Here is a 19,876-nt window from a genome sequence, read left to right on the forward strand (position 1 = left end):
TAAATGACCAGCTAGGATAGCGATCTGTCAGAGAAAATCAATGCATATGTTTTCAAAATTAAAATGAGAAATTCCAATAAATTACACTGCTAGAATAAGATAAATTAGGAAAATGGATGTACTTTTGTTTTATTTATGTTAACTGCAAAAGGTATATGAAAGCTAAACCCTACAGATTTTAAACTTAGTACTTGGAATTTTAAATGACACAAAAAGAAAACAGAAGACGGTGATAATATTAAAATTGTTTCATATTATCTTTTAAAAAATGATAGCATATATGACAACTTCACACTTACTCAGCAACCTAACACTATTGAATTTCCTCTTCAGTTTTTTTCCTCTTCAGTTTTATGTCTATGATTTTTAAGCAAAGGACAACAATGTTCATTGGTATACTAATTCACAAGAAAAATATTGAGTAAACCAGCTACAGATATTTATACAAAACCCTTAAACAACTGAGTAACTAGAAGTTCACAGATGCTCCACTTGACTGTCACTCAGAAGCTGACTGTTTCCATGATAAACTTGGTAAGTACTGGAACAAGAATTTTCTTGATGCAGGGGAAAAGCTGTGTAGAACTCTGTTCTTGGAGCCAGAGTTGAGCCCGGACACTAGGATGTTCAGGAGATTAATACATCTCTGTGCACTGGCTTTCAAATGTCCTTGAATGAATCATACAGAATTTCACAGCCTTGGCCAAAGGTAGCTTGGTATTAACATCAAAGGATCAAGTGTCTCCCAATCTGAATTCAGCCTTGAATGAAATACAATGCTAAAAATTACCAGAGTATTAGATAAATAAAACATAGATGGAAAAAGTAGACTTAAATGCAATAAATATCACTTAGAAATTTCAATTAATTTTAAAACTCTTCACACCCCAATTAATGTCATAAAACAAATCCAAATCTCCTCCACCTTATACTCATGAAAAAATGCAACGAGAATAGTCCTTAACTATCATTTTACAATCTCCACATGTTTTCAAAGAATTACCGAAACCAAAGCTTGTGAATATTGCAAATTTTGGAAAATAATTTCATACACACTGTAGTGTCAAAATAAATAGCATGAAACAATACATACGAAAAATAACTTGGTAAAAAAAGAATGCATATTATGCTTTATAAACAATTGCTTTTTATTTTTAATTAACCAAAGCTATTTCTTTCAAAAATAGGCTTTCCTCCAAAAATAGACACCATGGAAATATTAAAGGCACTGTTTACATACAATTTATTTAAAACACCATATTTTTCAGAAAGATGGTAAAAGAATGATGTATTAACACACTGAAATGTGTGAAAAGTAAATGCTATGATCAGTGGCTGGTGAATTAAGCTTTGTAGTCCAACTTAAATGTGAGCTTTCTTAATGTAATTTTTAATGCAATTCCGAACAAAAGCATAAAACATACAAACTTCTAAAAGTACCTATCACTTTCAGGGGAAACATTGTAACATGATGAAATCAAGCACTGCAATTCAAAATTGATATTGGACAGAACAGAAATCTAATCAGATTTCAAAGACTCCTCCATTCTGAAGTTGTTTCTCTCCCTTTTGAAATTCAACACTTCTCTGTAAACAGTCCTAACCATCACACAGACTTTACTGGAGAGAATTACAACTACAGAGAAATACTGTCAACACTGCAGAGTCAAGCTATCCTTTTAACACTATTAGAAACCAACTTTCTCAAGAAGTGCCTAATTAACCATGAACCACCCAGGAAATCTTGCCGTAACTACCAATCCAACAGTACTGTTTCTTTAAAAAAATTCAACACTAGTTGTATAATAATTGAGATGAGATCTAGATACTGTCACCAAATAAATGTTGGTAGATAAAATTTAAAACTAGATATTATTTTATAAGCAAAAGAGATTTGCCTTCAAACAGTTTTTTCAAGATTCAAAAGATTTATTTGGAAAAAGCAGCACAGGACAAAGATACCCTTATTAATCCTTTTCAGAATATCTGAATATTCAGAATCTTTATGAAATGTAGGCAGCAACTCCAATTTCACAGAACATCAATGGGTTACACAAATTAAACTCCCATGCACTCCCACCCCCAAATATACTAATCTATGTATCTGTATTGACATTAGCTTTCACTAAGTTTCTATCTTCAGGGCTATTTGCACAAAAAAAGCAAAATCGTTTTTGCATTTTTAAATGGCTGGGATTAGTTAAAGCAACCAAGGAATTACTGTTACAGCAAAGCTTAGTAAAACCATAAGAGAATACCACTAATAACATCTTAAATTACTCAAAATGATTTCTTTATTGAGATAAAGTAACTACATAGATTTCACAGTACTATGGCATAGGCTATAGTTAGCTAAAGTCACAAACACATTTTAACATTCACAATGATGCGTATCATCATTACCATTCTAATCTACAAAGCTTATGAATAAAGAAAAATACAAAAACCTCAAGTTTTACAAAAGAAAGTTTTCAGTCTACACACACATTAACAATAAAACCATTTCTTCCAAGTAACAAGTAAATGTGTAAAGGCATACCACTGAATTTTGTTTCTAGGTAGTCAGGAACAAAATAATGTTTAGTATCTACGACGCTTATTAGGACCTTCGAAGGTGCCCCCTTGACTGCCTCTACCAAAGCCACCAGGACCACCACTCACGGGACCCACACCAGTCATTGGTGCTTGAGGGGTCTCAGAACTTGCTCTACTCCCCATGGGAGAGCCCATCTGGGAGGGTGGTCCTTGGGAAAATCTATCATTGTGCTAGAATACCACATAACAAACATGAAGTCCATTTGGAACACGCCAAATATAAGTGACAAGAAAAATTGGCAAAATCCCAAGTGGTGGTGTCATGAAGTTCAGCAGAAAGTCCAGCAGAATCAGGATCACACATAGAAGGAAGAAAGGAGCAATTTAATTAGTTACTATGTTTAAAAATAAAAAAGCAGCATCTGAAGCTTTACATATTGCTAATGCTATGCCCCCATTTCATGAAAAAAGAACTGACTGTATGATATAAACAAATGCCATCTTAAGCCTAATCGCTATTATATTACTGATCTTTTATTTAAAGTTTGTATTACACTAAACTGTGTGGTGAAAGATAAATACTTTTTTTTACTAAAAATGAGAAAAATAAAACTGGGGAGCAGCATCACATTGTTTTATGAAGCAAACATTCTAAAACAAAGACACAAAGCAACAGTCTAAACATAAGCAAAGAATTATGATTTCAATATCAAATCTTGTGAGGTGTTTATACTGAAAGACTAGTATTAGGAAAATGATTATAAAGTTTAAATGGTGGCTAATATGTATGACAAATAACACAATTAAACATCAAAACCCAATATTTTGAAGACTTTACAATAATAAGTTATATATTATTAATCTCAAGGTTTGAACAGAATTCCTTAAGTACAATATAGTAAAATCTAAGTGCAAAAAAGCCCCAAGAGTGATATTCAAATAGTTTACAATTTCAGGGAAAGAAGTATAAAAATAGGATAGTTAACATTATTACTTAACTGAGAGTTATATGCTAAAGAAAAACTTAACCAAATTAATGTTTTTTTGAGTTTTCTGACATTTTACTCTAAAAATAGGTGCCATCTAAAATAAAATAGGCGTTCATAGTAGGTGCTGACACTGCCTCAATTTGCTGATAAACTATCATTTTTAAAATTCCAACTATTAGCACATCAGATTTTCCTAATTTTAAAAAGACTACATCTTAAGTAAATAAATTTAAAATGACAAACTGTGCATTCCTCAATTCTAAAACGCACAATGTCTTACTTTTTTTTAGTGCCCTTGCACATGCTAGAAAGTAGTTTTACCACTGAGCTATATCTCTAGCCCACAATGTCTTACTTTTATTGTCTTCTAAATCAACATGGATTTACAAATGATAGTATGTCTAAGTTTAACTGGCAGTGTTTTTCTTCTTTAGCAGCAGTGGACCTTAAACATTTGATATGGTAGTGCCCAAACCAAACTGCCTTTTCAAAATATAAAGCCAACAAAGTTTTCTTTCTAAATGTCATTTAGAACAATGATGAACACATGAGAAAATGTTCTGCCATTATAAAGCTTCATTTAAGGATAAAAGTTATCAGTCTTGATGATATTGAATATATAATAAAATGCAACTGAAACACCTTCCTTTTATATTTAACCCATACAAAGATATCTTCACACTCTCAGAGCAAAGCAAAAGTTACCTAAATTTAGTAACAAATATAAAAAGTAATTCTGTGAAAATACAGCAATGTAAGTTTAGAATGTACCAAAAAAAAGAACCCTGTTTATTACAGTGAAAATACACACTCTGAAGTCATGACATGTGACCATTCTAGCAAAAACGGTTACTGAAAATTGTGTTTTCATACATAATGGAGTTTTATCCCCACCAAAGGAGTTCACACAGAGAAAGAACATAAATGTAAAATATTCAACCATTACAGTGAGCACTGACAAATGGTGGCTACAAATTAAAGCGCTGAAAAAAATTTGTAAAAACATAGTATGTGCTATATACTGGGATATAAGAGCATACCATGGATAGTACTCCTAACTCGGGCTATTAAAGATTGTCTCTCATAAATCTAAACATCACTTCACAAAGTTATTTTTCTGTCATTGGTTGTTTCTCTCTCTCTCTTGCCGAAACAAATGATGCCAAATTATGTTAAGTGTGAAGGTATCTTTGGGGCACAAGTGTACATTACTGAATATAATCAAAATAATGTTCATGATACATTACCACTGCTCCATTATCTGGCATCATTGGAGTTCCCATATTTGCAGCTCCTTCTGGTCCCATGGCAGGACCAGGACCCATTGGTGGGCCAGGTATAGTTCCTCTGTTGTTCATATTCATACCCATCATTGGAGGAGGACCTTGGTTACCAGCAGGTGCTGGGCTAAACGCATCTATGTAAAACAATCTATACTTAGAGCTGTCCTATCTTAGTTTAGTAAACATTAAAAAAACTTTACATAACTTACATGACCTTATACCCCAAGACTATTACCAAAATCATTTTCCTTCCTTGAGAATGAGACAAATATCTACTGTGCAACACAGCATTGTCTACATGCTAAAAGTTTCATCCCCAAAATATGTAAACATAAAACAAGCGAGGCAACTATCAATTATTTTAGGCCATTTGAGAATGTAACAATTTCAAAGTTTTAAAAATCAGTATTATGTACTATAGCCTACTTACAACAATTTTGTTTTGGTTTGGTTTGTTTTTGGTTTTGTTTTGTTTGAGACAGTGTCTCACTATATAGTTCAGGCTGGCTTCTAACTCAAGGCAATCCTCCTGCCTCAGCCTCCCAGGTGCTGGAATTAGAAGTATGCACACCCATACCCGGCAAAAAATTTGTTAACCAACAATTTTGACTCTATCAGTTTCAATGAACAAGAGAGGATCACCACTTCAAAAATGTTCTCTTAACCATAACTAAAAACAGTACCAGGTAAATGACACTAAGGTGTAAGGGGGGAAACCACTTCCTACAAAGATCACTGCAGAAAACTCTTGGCTTTTATAGCATTACTAAGTACATTTCCAAATTACAAAGTACTATTTTTTAAACATTTTATTAAAATGCAATCTAAACTCCCCCAATAAAAATGACTCATTGTGATAAAACTTATTTTTAAAAACAACTGCACCCAGAGATGTTGACATGCAAAATTCTGGCAATGAGGATAATCAGATATGGATCAAATTTTTTCATCAAAAAAGACATTCATCTATCTCATATTAATTGCCATAGTGGTTCAACTGGAATACTTATTATATTTTATTTTTTATTTTTTTTGGTACCGGGGATCGAACTCGGGTCCTTGCGCTTGCGCAGCAGGCGACGAAACCACTGAGCTAAATCCCCGGCCCTGGAATACTTATTATAAATAAGATGGTTTAAAAGGCGTATTTTTAGGTATTCAAAAAAATTTTCTTTTCATTTTTTAAGTGCTCTTGCTTGTTCCTAAAAATTCAGAACAAAGACTGATTCCAGCTTAGAGGTTTCTCCTAGCATTTCATTATGTAGGTCAATTTTCTGACCCTCAGAATTCAATTTCTCAAATATACATTATAAAAGGAGCTGAAATTTTCATTCAGATCCACTTCAGAATACCTAATGATGCTGAACTCTCTCTAGTGTCCTGTCCAAGGAGTAGCTGAAAACATTCTCACCTATAACAATCGTCAGCATCGCATACTATTGTTCTTCAAACCCAATCCTAGAAAACAAGCAACTTTTCAAAGGAATTACTTTCTTAACCCTAAAATGTTCTTGCAGATAAATCTATATTTTATCCAAGAATGTTTCCATTCCCTTGGGACAGTTACATTATCACTTTAACAGGTTTCCACAATCTAGAAATGAAGTAGGGTTGAAGACAGTATCTAACAGGCACCTTTCCTTAATTTTCCCTCAAAAGAACAGATTAACAATAGTATTTTTTTTCCCTCTTCTTCTTCAGTAGACTTGTTATACTTGTGAGTCTGGACTATAACTATACAACTTTGAGAATTAAAAAAGGATCAGTATATTCCCAACTATCAGCCTTTTTTTTAGTACTGACATCTTCATCCACAGAACTATAGATAAACTAAATTTAAAGATCTAAGAAACGTTGCCATTATCTGGCTTTATAATCTGTGTTTTACTTGGTATGCACACTAATGGTAAACCAGAAAATCTACTGCTACATTCCATCAATAGAATTTATTCTTTATTTTTCTGCTGGGGATCAAACCCAAGCCACTAAGTACAAGCTTTAGCACTGAGCTATACACCTGGTCCCATCCATGTACCTTAAAGGGATAGATCAGTTTTACCTACTCAACAGTAACCCTACTGGATTAACTCCAAAACACCATTAAGGTAAAGTCTCCCATTGAATAAAGACTAAAGAAAAGAATATTAAATGGATTAGACTTCAGGAAAGTAAGTGTTGAAAATGTAAATGCGGTTTTCTAGTGAAAATGTCATAAAATGTTTAAATTCTCTTGAATTCCTAACTAAATAAGGCATGTAAAAGCATATTCTTATAAAGTTGCTAATCAAGCAAAGAGAATGCTTTCAATCTCTCCGGACCATGAGAAATGATTTTAAGCTTTATACTATTTTAAAGTCTGGTTCTGATGTTAATGACAACCTAATGATTGTAATGGTTCTTCACTTTACTTATAATCCACAATAATCTCATTTTTATCGTCCTTAGAAAGCATATAGATTATTTTATATAGCAAACCAGAATTTACTCTGAAAAAGACAAATACACAACCACTGGTACATCATTATATATTCAACTATGCTTCATATTTTAGAATTTAAACTAATTACTTCATGTATCCATGTGAATGATTAAATTTATTATGGGCAAGGAAAATGTTTCAGGAGTCCTTTATATACCAAAGATATTTAATAACTACTTGTTGGTAGATAAGAAAATGAACCAATTCCAGACTATGTAATTAAGAAGTGTCAAAGAACTGGTGTCAGAGATTTAAGGAAGAAAAAGTGATTATAGAAAATGTTCATTCTGTCTTTTAAGTTTTATTTCATACACGATGTAGTTGAAGAATTACTACATGGGTGTGCACATCATGTACACAGGATGCCCTAGCAATGTTATTTTCAAAATACTGTGTACATTTGGGTTATACAAAGATTTTGACTTTGTGATAGCTTCAGTAGGACCATTTAATGTGAAAGTTTAATGCATTATCTAATGTTTAAATGTATGGCACTTTAAACTGAAGACCCACAATTCTGATACTCCACTAATTTTTATTTATTGATTCTAATTTCCTGATAATCTGACTATAAAAGCCAATTGACATTAAAGTTGCTAATGCAGGCACTTTCTTAAAAATTGTACATTGTGCATGAGGCAAGGCACATTTCATTTCCTCAAGTCATAGATCTCTCTAGGCGGTGCACTTCCACGTACATTACTATGGTTAAGAACAAAATGTTAGGGCCGGGGATTTAGCTCAGTGGTTCCACCGCCTGCCTCGCAAGCTAAGGACCCGAGTTCGATCCCTGGTACCAAAAAAAAAAAAAAAAAGAACAAAATGTTAAATACTCAATAACATGAACAAAATGTTAGTTTAAAACAGAAATTTGTAAAATGTTCTCAAAAAGTTTAAAAACACTTGACCAAAAACTATAATTTTCCAGAGTAAAAAAGCCAATTTGAAGGCACAAAACTTGATTACAAAAATACGACACAACTGTATTACATCATATCATGACTGAACTATTTTCAGGCTGTATTAGAAATTTATATTTCTTTCACTGAAGCTATATAAGTATGTAACATACAGCTTCCAAACTTTCTTCCTTGGCATGTATTTTTAATATAATTATATTTCACTTTAATAAATGAAAAAGATTTCACCTTCACTAGTGTCGGTTCCATATTTTAAGTCTCTTATTGATATGTAGATACCACAAAGAGCATTGACAGTATCCCAAAGAAGTACAAGTAAGTTACAGAAGGCTTTTGCTTCAAATCCCTACCTCCCATGTTTATTGCTCCACGGGGACCCATATCACCCATTCTCATTTCCTGTTCTCTCTGTAAGTAAACATAGTTGTCACAGTCAACCTATCGATATTATGATTTTACATATCCCATCTAAAATCAAAAAGAAAAAAGTGAATTACAACATCACTTTCCATTAAAAATTTTGAAAATTTCCAATATCGTTTACTTAATAGAAACACCAAAGAGAACACCAGTCTCCCAAACGTAATACACTATAAATGCTTAGAATACCAGTTTATATTGCAAGATGATCCGTGAACCAAATTACATAAAATCTACCACAAATTATTTTTTAATGTTTCTGTTCCACCAAAAACACATACCAAGACTTCAAAGGAAAATCTAAAACAATAACTGGTACCAATTTTTCTTCCTCCTAGGTCACCAAAGTGTTAAAATAGGTAAAAATCACACATAATTTTCACTGTCCAAATATTCATTCTTTCATTTTTACTAAAGTACCCTTCTACTCAGAGACTATAGGTATATAATAGAAGTCTTCATTTTGCACAATCAGTTATTGAATTTCAACAAAACCCTGCTTTCCTTAAGCTGAGCAATGGTGCTACCTAAAACCTGAATGCAAGTGTACCAGTTTCTTTTTTTTTTTTTTTGGTATCGGGGATTGAACTCGGGTCCTTGCGCTTGCGCAGCAGGCGGCGAAACCACTGAGCTAAATACCCGGCCCCTAGTGTACCAGTTTCTGAAACAATGCACTACTGAAGTTATCTATAGCACAAAAGGCCATACAAATGTTAGAAACCTTTGAAAGTTAATTATAGAAACTACTTCCTAAAAATAAGTAATTTACTAACAACAATCCCATTAACTTCAAAAAAAAACCTCAATTGTTGCTGTGCAAGCACAAGGACGCGAGTTCGATCCCTGGTACCAAAAAGAAAAAAAAAAACCTCAGGTGAAATTACTAAATGACTTTTATTTACTTATGTATGCAGTGCTGAGGATAGAACTCATGGCCTTGCACACGGTAGGCAACTGCTCTACCACTGACCTACATCTCCAGTCCCTAAATAACATTCAAAAATTGCAATTTCTCAAGTTGAGGACATAGCTCAGATGGTATAATGCTTGCCTAAAATAGTAATTCTCATTTCTTTTTGTTTGGTACCAGAGATCGAACTCAGGACCTTGCGCTTTCAAGGCAGACAGCAGAACCACTGAGCTAAATCCCCGGCCCAGTAATTCTCATTTTGATGACCATTTCCAGTCTCAAGTGTGTTAAAAACATAGTAATCATAAGTAATATTCTGACACAAAGGCACCAATGTTTAAATCTCAAGAAAGTAAAAATTATTTTCAAAAGCAATTTACTAAAAACTAAATGTTCATTTACAATTCCATTTAATGATATAAAACATGAGTGAAAAGTACATACAAAACTAGAATTAAGGAGAAGTCTACGATGAGAGTACTGTATAATGATCACTAAGCAATAAATGACTCTTTAAAAAATTTTGTTTAAGAATACTATCCATTTAAACTAAATGGAGATGATCAAAAGGTAATCTTTAATAAAGCTATGCTGCAATATGTGAAGCTGTGAAAAACAAAAACATCACAAAGAAATAAAATGTTTAGTCACATTATTTACAAGACATAAGTGCCAAACCTTTCTAAATGCTATTTCTATAAGTGTCTTTTAAAAATAAGTTTCTAAAAAAAAAAGTTTCTTTCTTTTCATGAAACTCTTAGCTATCAATAGAGTTTTTTCCTCCATTATCAGGGATCAAATCTAGGGCCTCAAGCAGAGCACACAAGAGCTCTGCTACTAAGCCCCACTTCCACTCTTTCTAATTTTGCTATTCATCTATCTATATATGCAACTATGAATGTGTGATACAGAGGACTGCCCCCAGGGCCTTCACAACGGAGTTTCATCTCCAGTCCTTCATTCATTTTTTGAAACAGGCTCTTACAATGACTTTTGGGGAGCTGGGGTTTAATTTACATTTTTTCTTTCAGATTTCACTTCACTATGAGATTAGGGATGCAATGTCTCATCACTAATAAAGAATAATCTCACTGCTTGAAACTCCAAATTCTCAAATATCTTTCATATATCCTAACAAACTATATAGTCCTATGATTTACGGAGGGAAAGGGATTAGAAACCATCTTTGTTTATTCACTATTTTTCAGCTCTAAATGTCACTGTGAAGTAACAATGCTTAGCTTGGGCTGGGGACTGAGCTCAGTGGTTTCGCCAAAGCTAAGCATTATGTTTTTGTTGTGGTGGTGGTTTTTTTGGTACCGGGGATGGAACTCAGATCCTTCCGCTTGCGCAGCAGGCGGCGAAACCACTGAGCCAAATCCCCAGCCAAATATAGTACTTTGTTATTATTTGTAAACCTATTTTTGCCACTAAGAGATTTTCATAGGAAATATTAACATACTGCAGGTCCGTTATACAAATAGTAATAGTAACTTCCCTTCTGATGCTATATTATAAACTGGCTTAAGTGCTAAAGTAAAGTGTCTTTCCTTACATAAAATAATCAATATCTCAGAATATTCCATAATACAACCTATCATTATATTAAAATACAAAATGCACATTGTGTTGCAGCATTTTTCACTAAACATACATATATCTTTATTTAGTAATGTTAACAGTATATTTTGAAAAATTACTAAATGTTATTTTATACACTTTACTCTTTTTTTTGCGGTACCAGGGATTGAACTCAGGACCTTTCGCTGGCGAGGCAGACGGCAGCACCACTGAGCTAAATCCCCAGCTCTACACTTTACTTTTTTTTTCTTTATTATTTTTTTTGGTACCGGAAATCGAACTCGGGTGCTTGCGATTGTGAGGCAGGCGGCGGAACCACTGAGCTAAATCCCCGGCCCCTCTACACTTCACTCTTAAAGAGACATATTTTTAGGAGACAGACCTTTTAGCTTCCTAGTCATTTCTTCAGATTGCTGTTATTTTGTAAAAATCCAATATTATATACTTCTAGTAAATGTAAAAGAGGAAGATTACTGAGGTGATTTTATAAACTGAAAGACAGGACGGACTTCTCTCTTTTTATGTAACAGCAATAAGAATCATCTAAACAAGTTCTCAACCACGTGACCACTCAAAAGCAATATAAAAGACCCTCACTTTTAAAAATATATTTTAAGGGCTGGGGATTTAGCTCAGTGGTTTTGCCGACTGCTGTGCAAGCGCAAGGACCCGAGTTCGATCCCCGGTACCAAAAAATATATATATATATACATATATATTTTTTAAAATCAGAACTGGTTTTAAAAAAAAATTTAATGATGCTTTATTAACTTTAACCACACATTAACAGACACAGCTTAAGCTGAAACAAGTTATTTGTAACCAACATCCTAAATATTGCAGTGCAATACATAGAGCTGTGATTTGAAACCCAGTTTTAAATGACTGATTCAATCCTGTAAGGTAGGCTTACTCTTATGCCATTTTAGAGATGATAAAACTGAGGAACCGAGATATTAAATAACTTACACAAAGTCATATAAATATATAAATGGATTGGGCTATAAAATCCTATTTCCATCTTCGCAAATTACCTTCATTCTTCAAAAATTAGAATAAAAGCATAACAAAAGGTTAAGATTTTAAACTTACAGTGTTTACAAGGCTGTAATGCCTTTCCATGAAAAGAACTACACATATATATCCCAGAAATCTTATCATTCAATTGTACTTAAATTTAACACATAACCAAAAAAGGAAGCAAAGAGCTGATTCCCAGAACCATGCATAAAAGCACACACCACAGTGACAAAGAGTTCTCATAGTATAGTTCAGACTACTATAAGTCCACAAGACCTTTCCAGAAAATGAAAGTCAAAACTATCCCCATTTTAATTTATACTAAGAGAGATTTAACAATATACTATATAAAACTATGATCTTATCACACTGTACCAATATTCATTCAACAAGGCAAAGGCAATGGTTGGTAAAAAAAAAAAAAACAAACCAACAAATAAAGAGATACTACCATCTACTTACTGATGTCATTACTTGGTCTACATTCTCTAATAAGATTATTAAGAAATTTGATTTCAAGAAAGGTAGCACGTTGTGGCACATGCTTGCATGCCAGGAGGCAGGAGGATGATAAGTCTGAATTCCAGCAAGTCAACTTAGTGAGACTCTGTCTCAAGGGGGGGGGGGGGGGGGGGGCGGGTATTTAGCTCAGTGGGACCATGCCTGCCTCCCAAGTGAGGTCACGAGTTTGATCCCTGGTACTGCCAAAAAAACCCAAAAAACCGATTTTCAAAACTTTGTATAATAAAATTGACAGTGGATGATATACTTAAGTCAGTGATTCACTATGTTTTTAATTAGTACATGATATCACAAAATTACGCCTAAGTAAATCCACTCAAAATTCAAGGCAAACCAATGGACTTTAATGCGAGTACTTTAAAGGACTACCACTTTGACCCCATGATTTTTTGTTTTTTTGTGGTACTGGGGATCAAACTCAGGACCTATGGTTTCAAGGCAGGTGTGGCACCACTGAGCTAAATCCCCAGCCCAAAAGACTACCACTTTATCAAATGGCATCTGCAATTATTTGAAAAGGTTATTAATATACTATTCTCTTTTCTATTTACCCATGTAAAACAGACCCTTCTTCATAGACTTTAATCAAGGAGTCTGTCTTTTTGCAACAGATGGAATTGCAGAAGCCAATATGGGAAGACAACTTTGTTTTGTTGTTTTTTAGACAGGGTCTCGCTATATAGTTCAGGCTGGCCTTAAATTCACTTTGTAGCTCCAGCTGGCCTCAAACTCATGGCGATCTTCTTGCCTCAGTCTCCCAAGTGCTATAACTACAGGCATGTGCCACCATGCTGGTGAGACTATCTTCTAAAGAGCAAAGCAATAAACAAATTTACAAAACATAAAAAATAATACCATTTCTCCATATGTATCAAAGTGGATCATTAAAAGACACTCGTATAAATATAAAATAAGGCCATTCTTCCACTACACATTTTCTCTAAATTTTGCTTTAATTTCAATATGGTAAATACTGATATAACTAAACAAAAGCTCTTTGGAGTTGTCGGTAATTTTTGGCAGAGTAAAGGGATCTAAAAGCCCGTAACTTTGAGAACTACTGATTTAAAATTCCAGTCAAGGCCAGGTGTGGTGGCACACACCTGTAATCATAGTACTCAGAAGGCTTAGGCAAGAGGAGCACTTGGGAGTTTGAGGCCAGACAGACACACATACTGATACCTTGTGTTTCAAATCAATCAAGTTCCAGCCAGTCTTTTTTCATGAAAATATAAAAGAACAGTAACTTGCACTGCTACTGCAAATTAATCTATTTCCCCAAGTACAGTAAATATTCCACTATTGCATCAGATATTTCTTGTAGAATAAGGATATTTTTGCTTGGGAAAGCAATCTGTGACTTTAAATGTATTACACAGCATTTTTTTTTAAAGTAGCATGTTTTCTTAAAGTAACCATTTTTAAATAAAGGATTATGTGAATGCTTAAACATTAGGATACACTGAATTAAACAAAAACTGGCTGAACTATCAAGCAGAACAGCATCTTAAGGTCAGCCACAAGACATTCACCCAACATAATCTAAATTCTTGTTTGAATGAATGACGTTTTAATGGCCACAATCAAAACGTTATTCATAAAGAACCCCTCATGTTTATCTGTCAGGGAGCTTCTAAGCTTGCCTAGGGATTGCAGTGTGCTATTTATGTTCCATATTTCAAAAATGCTAAAAATAATATAGAACACTTAAGTCCACCTTAGAACTATGTAATTCTAAAAAAAAATTAATTCCAGTAAGAAGATTCAACCTATCATTAAATATTCATAAAAACAGATTTCTTTAAAACATCAATCCACCATTTTAAAATGTTTTGGTGTTAGTAAATGGCATTCATAACTCTCCCTTTACTACAGAAACAACATAAATATATTAAGATTATTAGATAATTGGTCAAACTTTTATGAAAAAGATGAAATAAAAACTTTATCATCCAGAAATACTAACAAATATAGCTAATCACAAAACACCAAAAATCTATTACATAAAATATTAATAGGTATATGGATGCATATTGAAGACATACTCTTAAGTGAAATAAATAGGACACACACGTGTAAATACCGAATAATTTCTCTGGTGTGAGAAACTGAAAGTGTAATTAATGATTAAAATGAATAACTGATAATATGAAATAGGAAGAAAAGGTGCAAAGGGGCAGGGGAAGTGGGAGGGGTAGGGGAAAGGAAAGAAGGGAAAGGAAAAATTATGAGAAAAGGAAAAAATGGAAACAAAGTCTTTGTAAATAGGGAAGGCTGGAGGGGGTGAAGGGAGGACAGGAAATGGGGAAAAAATAAGAACCAAGATACATCATGTAAAGGTACACATACCCAATGATAAATGTAAATGTATTGTATACCAAAAATGTACCAATAAAAGAATCTAAGGAAAAAAATATTAATAGGTATTAAAAACTTAAGCACTTAGGCCACTGTCAAAAAACCACTCAAAGAGTATGGGATCAGCAAATTAATCTTTTATGATAAAAGTAATTTTTTCTTTTAGTCTTGGGGATGTAGCTCCATGGTAGAGTGCTTGACTACCATCTACAAGGCCTTGGATTCAACTTCCAGCATCACACACACACAGATACCCAGAAATATGTTTTTAAATTGAAAAAGACTAAAAGACACACTTCTATTGATTTGATACATCTCAAATAACAGCATATAAACTTTCCAACCTAAACAATGGACAAAGCTTGTAAAGCTTAACATTTTTAATTCAAGTAATTAAAAAGAATTTCCAAAATGTAATATAATACTGCTAGATAAAGGAGGGGAAAACATTTTATTATTCATATACATCTCCTAGGTCTTTTTCCCTTGAATTTTTATACATTTCAAAATATCTCCTATGAATATTGGAGGAAATGTAACTCAGTTTTCTGATACTTTGGTTGGTTTCATTTTGAGACAGGGTCTCACTATGTCATTCAGACTGGCTTTGAACTCACTATGCAGCCGAGGGTGGCCTTGAACTCATGGCGATTCTCCTGCCTCAGTCTCCTGAGTGCTGGGATCACAGGCACATGACACCATGCCCAGCTCTTCTGTTTTCTGATTCTTAAAATGGAACTTTACATCACTTGTCATTAAAGAATTGCAAATTAAAACATGACATCATTATGCAACTATTCCAATGGCCAAAATTCAAAACACTGACAACATCACATACTGGCAAGGATATAGACAGTGATGGCGAATGTTTTAGAGCTTTCAATAACAGCCAGCTGCAGCATGCGTGCCATAGGTTCACCACCACCACCAATATACAACAGGAATCCTCACTCACTGTTGGTGGAAATGCAAACTGGTAAAGCTACTCTGGTAGGCGGCTTGGCAGTTTCATATAAAACTAAACATATTCTTACCATATGATCCAGCATCATGCTCCTTGCTTTTCACCCAAAGGATATGAAAACTTCTGTCCAAATAGAAACTGCACATGAATGTTTATAGGGCTTTATTTGTAACTGCTAAATGTGGAACCCATCAAGATGTCCTTCAGTAGATAAACTGTGGTACGTCCAGACAAAGGAGTATTAGTAGTAAAAAGAAATGAGCTACTGAGCCAGAAAAAGACATAGGGAAACTTAAATGTGTACTGCTAGGTGAATGAAACCAACGATTTTGATAATGGGAGAGGCTGTGCATATGTGAGACAGACTTTCCATACTTTCCACTCAGTTTTGCTATGAATCTAAAATTGCTCTAAACAATAAAGTCTATAGAGAGATGGAGGGAGACAAGGGAAAGGGCTGGGAATATAAGTTAGTGGGAGAGCATGTACTTTGCAGCCATAAGGCCCTGGGTTCAATCCCCGGAACACATACACACACACAGAAAAGGGGAGAGGGGTATATTAGCAAAATAGTAAAATATTCAAATAAGCTAGGGATGGTGGCACACACCTGTAATCTCAGCTATATGAGAGGCTGTGACAGCAAGATCACAAGTTCCAGCCCAGCCTAGGCAACTTAGTGAGATCCTTTAATAAAAGAAAAAAATTTTTTTTTTAAAAAAGGGGTTTGTGTGCATGAGGGGATGTGTTCATGTTCGTGTGTGTGTGTGTGTGTATGTGTGTGTGTAGTGTAGCTCACTGTGAAAACTCTGGATTCAATTCCTAGTACTAATCAATCAATAAAGTAAGTCAGTTAGAAAATCTACATTCTTAGCCTTTGTAATTTTTCACCCTGAGACAAGGTTGTGCTAGAAGGCCCAGGCTATCAACAATATATTTTTAAAAGTCTAGGTGAGGCAGTAGGTGAAAAGACTATCCTGATGTTCCTGTCAAATTCAACTGAATATTCAGCAAAACTAATGGCTGTTTTTGAATACACAGAACACTTTGGTGATGTTCAATTAAATATAATTATATATAACCTAATATACATTAGAGACAAAAGAGAATACATTTTACATAAATTCTGAAACGAACTTACAACTGAGAATTTTAATGCATTTTAAGGAGGATTTTTTAAAAATGATGATATTTTGAAGATTATTACTTTCAACTGTCATGGCAAATTCTCTCTGAAGAGGTGCTTTTAAAACCTAGAACTGATTGGTAATAATTATCCTTCAGATGTAGCTATTCTCCCAAACTGCTAAAGAAATGAAATTACCACAATACTAATGACAGAATCTTACCAAAGCTAATATAATACTGGTGAGTGGTATTTCTTTAAAAACTCTTTCTTTACCTAAATAAATGATCAAAACTGGCCAAGCTCAAAGTATGAAAGATGAACAAAGCATAAATATAAATGGCACAAGAAACAATTCCAGATTGGTCAAATAAAAAAAAAAAGGAGTAGAATAAGAAAACAAAGCATACATAGTTCAAGGTATGAGGAATTAGGTACATATATTAGACGCTTGTGTTTGTGATAACAGGCATTAGATAAATTATCTCAATAGTTTCAATTTTGACAAACTATCATATTTTTTCTAAGTATTTAATTCAAAGCAACTGATGATATATAGTAATTCTTTAAATATTTAAAAAGTATAAAAATCAAAGTTACTTAAAATTTTAAATTATAAACAAAACTATTGTTATAACTATACCAACTGTTAAAAACCAGGTCTTAGAAAAGGCAATAAAAGGCAGTATACCAAATGAAACAAAAACGCAAGCTCACTCATATACTTTCAGTTATTTGAATTTTATTATTACTTTTTTGATGTGTATGCAGTTGAGGATCGAACCCAGGCCTTGCAAAATACTAGGAAAGCACCCTGCCACTGAGCTATATCCTCAGCCTATTATTTGAAATTTTAAAAAGCCTCTGAAAGTTTCTAAGTATCAACAGACTAAAATTCATTTCATTGGTAGAGCATGCTTACAAACCCAAGCCATGGGCAGAGCTATCCCCTACCACTAATAGCTAGTATTAAACAAGGATAATGACAGTACCACTTACCTAATTTAGCATAAAATTCTGACATTTCAGGTGATACTATAGAGGTTTGTGCCCTCAATATCAAGTATAGAAGATGTGAGGTACTGATTGGCCTAAAAACATTTTAAGATAAAATCACCACATAAAATAACTCCTCCAGGGCAGCTCTAAATACACTAAATTAGTCACAAAAGCAGAACAAAATTAAGCGTTTTACAATTTTTTATTAATTCAAACAATATTCTTAATTACATGTATTAAGCATTTCAAAAAAACTTGTTTAGCTTATTTGCCAATCTTGAATCTCCTCTAATTTCTCAAAATAAAAAGAAAACATTAGCTAAAAGTAAAGCTTACCATCACCGCCCCCCCCCAACTCAGGACCTTGAGCTTGTGAGGCAGGTGTGGCGCCATTGAGCTAAATCCCCGGCCCCCAGTTACCATTCTGAACCAAATATTATCAGAAGAACTTACCATTTCATACGAAAAGACATGAGGTATACCTACAACATAGCAAAATAATAAATCAACGGTATCAGTTAAAAATAAAGAAGGAAACACCCAAAGCAAATTCCACAATAGTGCCAGGACTATTCGTTAACACGTAACACTTCACGGTAGAGAATTTTTCTAAACTCTCAAGAACTTTAATAACATTTTTTGTGTAAGTATTTAAAATCTAAAATCTCCCTAACACCCTGTGTCCTCTATAGTATTCAGTACTACCTTTTGATAAAAAGAAACTGAACAGGTTTTTCCTCCTAAATAGAACCCTCCAAGTCTACCTGTCAGTCTAACACTGAAGGGACATTCAAGTGGGACCTGCATAATAAAAAGTTAGATTTGCTCCAAAGCAAGTGCAAAAAACTGTTAGTTATTTGGCTTTTTAAAATTTACTTTTCATATTGATTCTATTATGAAAGCTATACATCAGTAGTTGTACCTCAAGACAACCAATGTTTTTCAAAGTATCAAATGTTTAACACCTGAGACATTATTATGTCCAATGTATGGAAATTCATGAAGATTACTGAAAACCATTATTGAGCTTCACTGGCATTTAAAAAATAAGATACCAAACAACTAATTACCTCAGCTTACATCTCAATATCTGTATTATGACAAATCTGTAATTTCTAATCTGAAAAAACTTGTAACAGTAAAAAATTAAAACTACAACCTAGCATTTTAAAATAATAAATGAATGAATGAATGATTAAAAATGAAAAGAATCACAGCCACAGTGAGGAGTCAGAGGTAATATATGAACTCACTCTGTATATATTTTCTCCAGGAAGAAAAAAGATGGAAAATTTTCTGGATTATGAACCTCTCATAAAGTCATCTAAAATGGCACAGAAAGAATCAAGTATAAAATGTCCACTGATAAAAGGGTGTTTACAATATAAGAGACAGTAATTATTTCAAGCCATATGAACGATAGAGCAGAGAAAGATACCACTATTTATTATTATTTCGAGACAAGGTCTCACTATGCAGTTCAGGCTGGCCTAGAACTCATTATGAGCCCAGTGAACTCCTGGAGATTGAACTTTCGGTGACTGAACTCATAGGGATCCTCCTGCTTCGGGCTCCTGAGTGCTGGGATTATAGGCATGTACCCATCACACCTGGCAACACCACTATTTTGAATCATAACATAATTGAGGTGACCATACATGTTGGTTCACCTAACAAAGCCCATTTTGTGCCTGTTATTAAAAAATTTTTCAAGTATTATCCATATTCATTGTGTCTCAATTTGAAGGAAAATTTAAGGTTTCCCCACAT

The 19,876-nt window shown here is 33.7% G+C and overlaps 1 protein-coding gene across 1 annotated transcript in view; it reads right to left on the minus strand.

The window, feature by feature from the left end:
* Positions 1-233: 233 nt before the first annotated feature.
* The window catches only part of Pspc1 (paraspeckle component 1), a 71,960-nt gene continuing 52,317 nt past the window's right edge, over positions 234-19,876 (minus strand). The window contains exons 7-9 of the mRNA XM_004854893.3: positions 8,557-8,614; positions 4,772-4,941; positions 234-2,766 (exon numbers count right to left, since the gene is read on the minus strand). Coding sequence (XP_004854950.1) covers positions 2,581-2,766; positions 4,772-4,941; positions 8,557-8,614 — 414 coding nt within the window. The 3' untranslated portion in view covers positions 234-2,580. The remainder of the gene's footprint in view (positions 2,767-4,771; positions 4,942-8,556; positions 8,615-19,876) is intronic.

This window comes from Heterocephalus glaber, unplaced genomic scaffold (genome assembly GCF_053883595.1).
Source record: "Heterocephalus glaber isolate CG9 unplaced genomic scaffold, H.glaber_assembly_v1.0 deba00001719, whole genome shotgun sequence".
In the NCBI taxonomy this organism is placed as follows: domain Eukaryota; kingdom Metazoa; phylum Chordata; class Mammalia; order Rodentia; family Bathyergidae; genus Heterocephalus; species Heterocephalus glaber.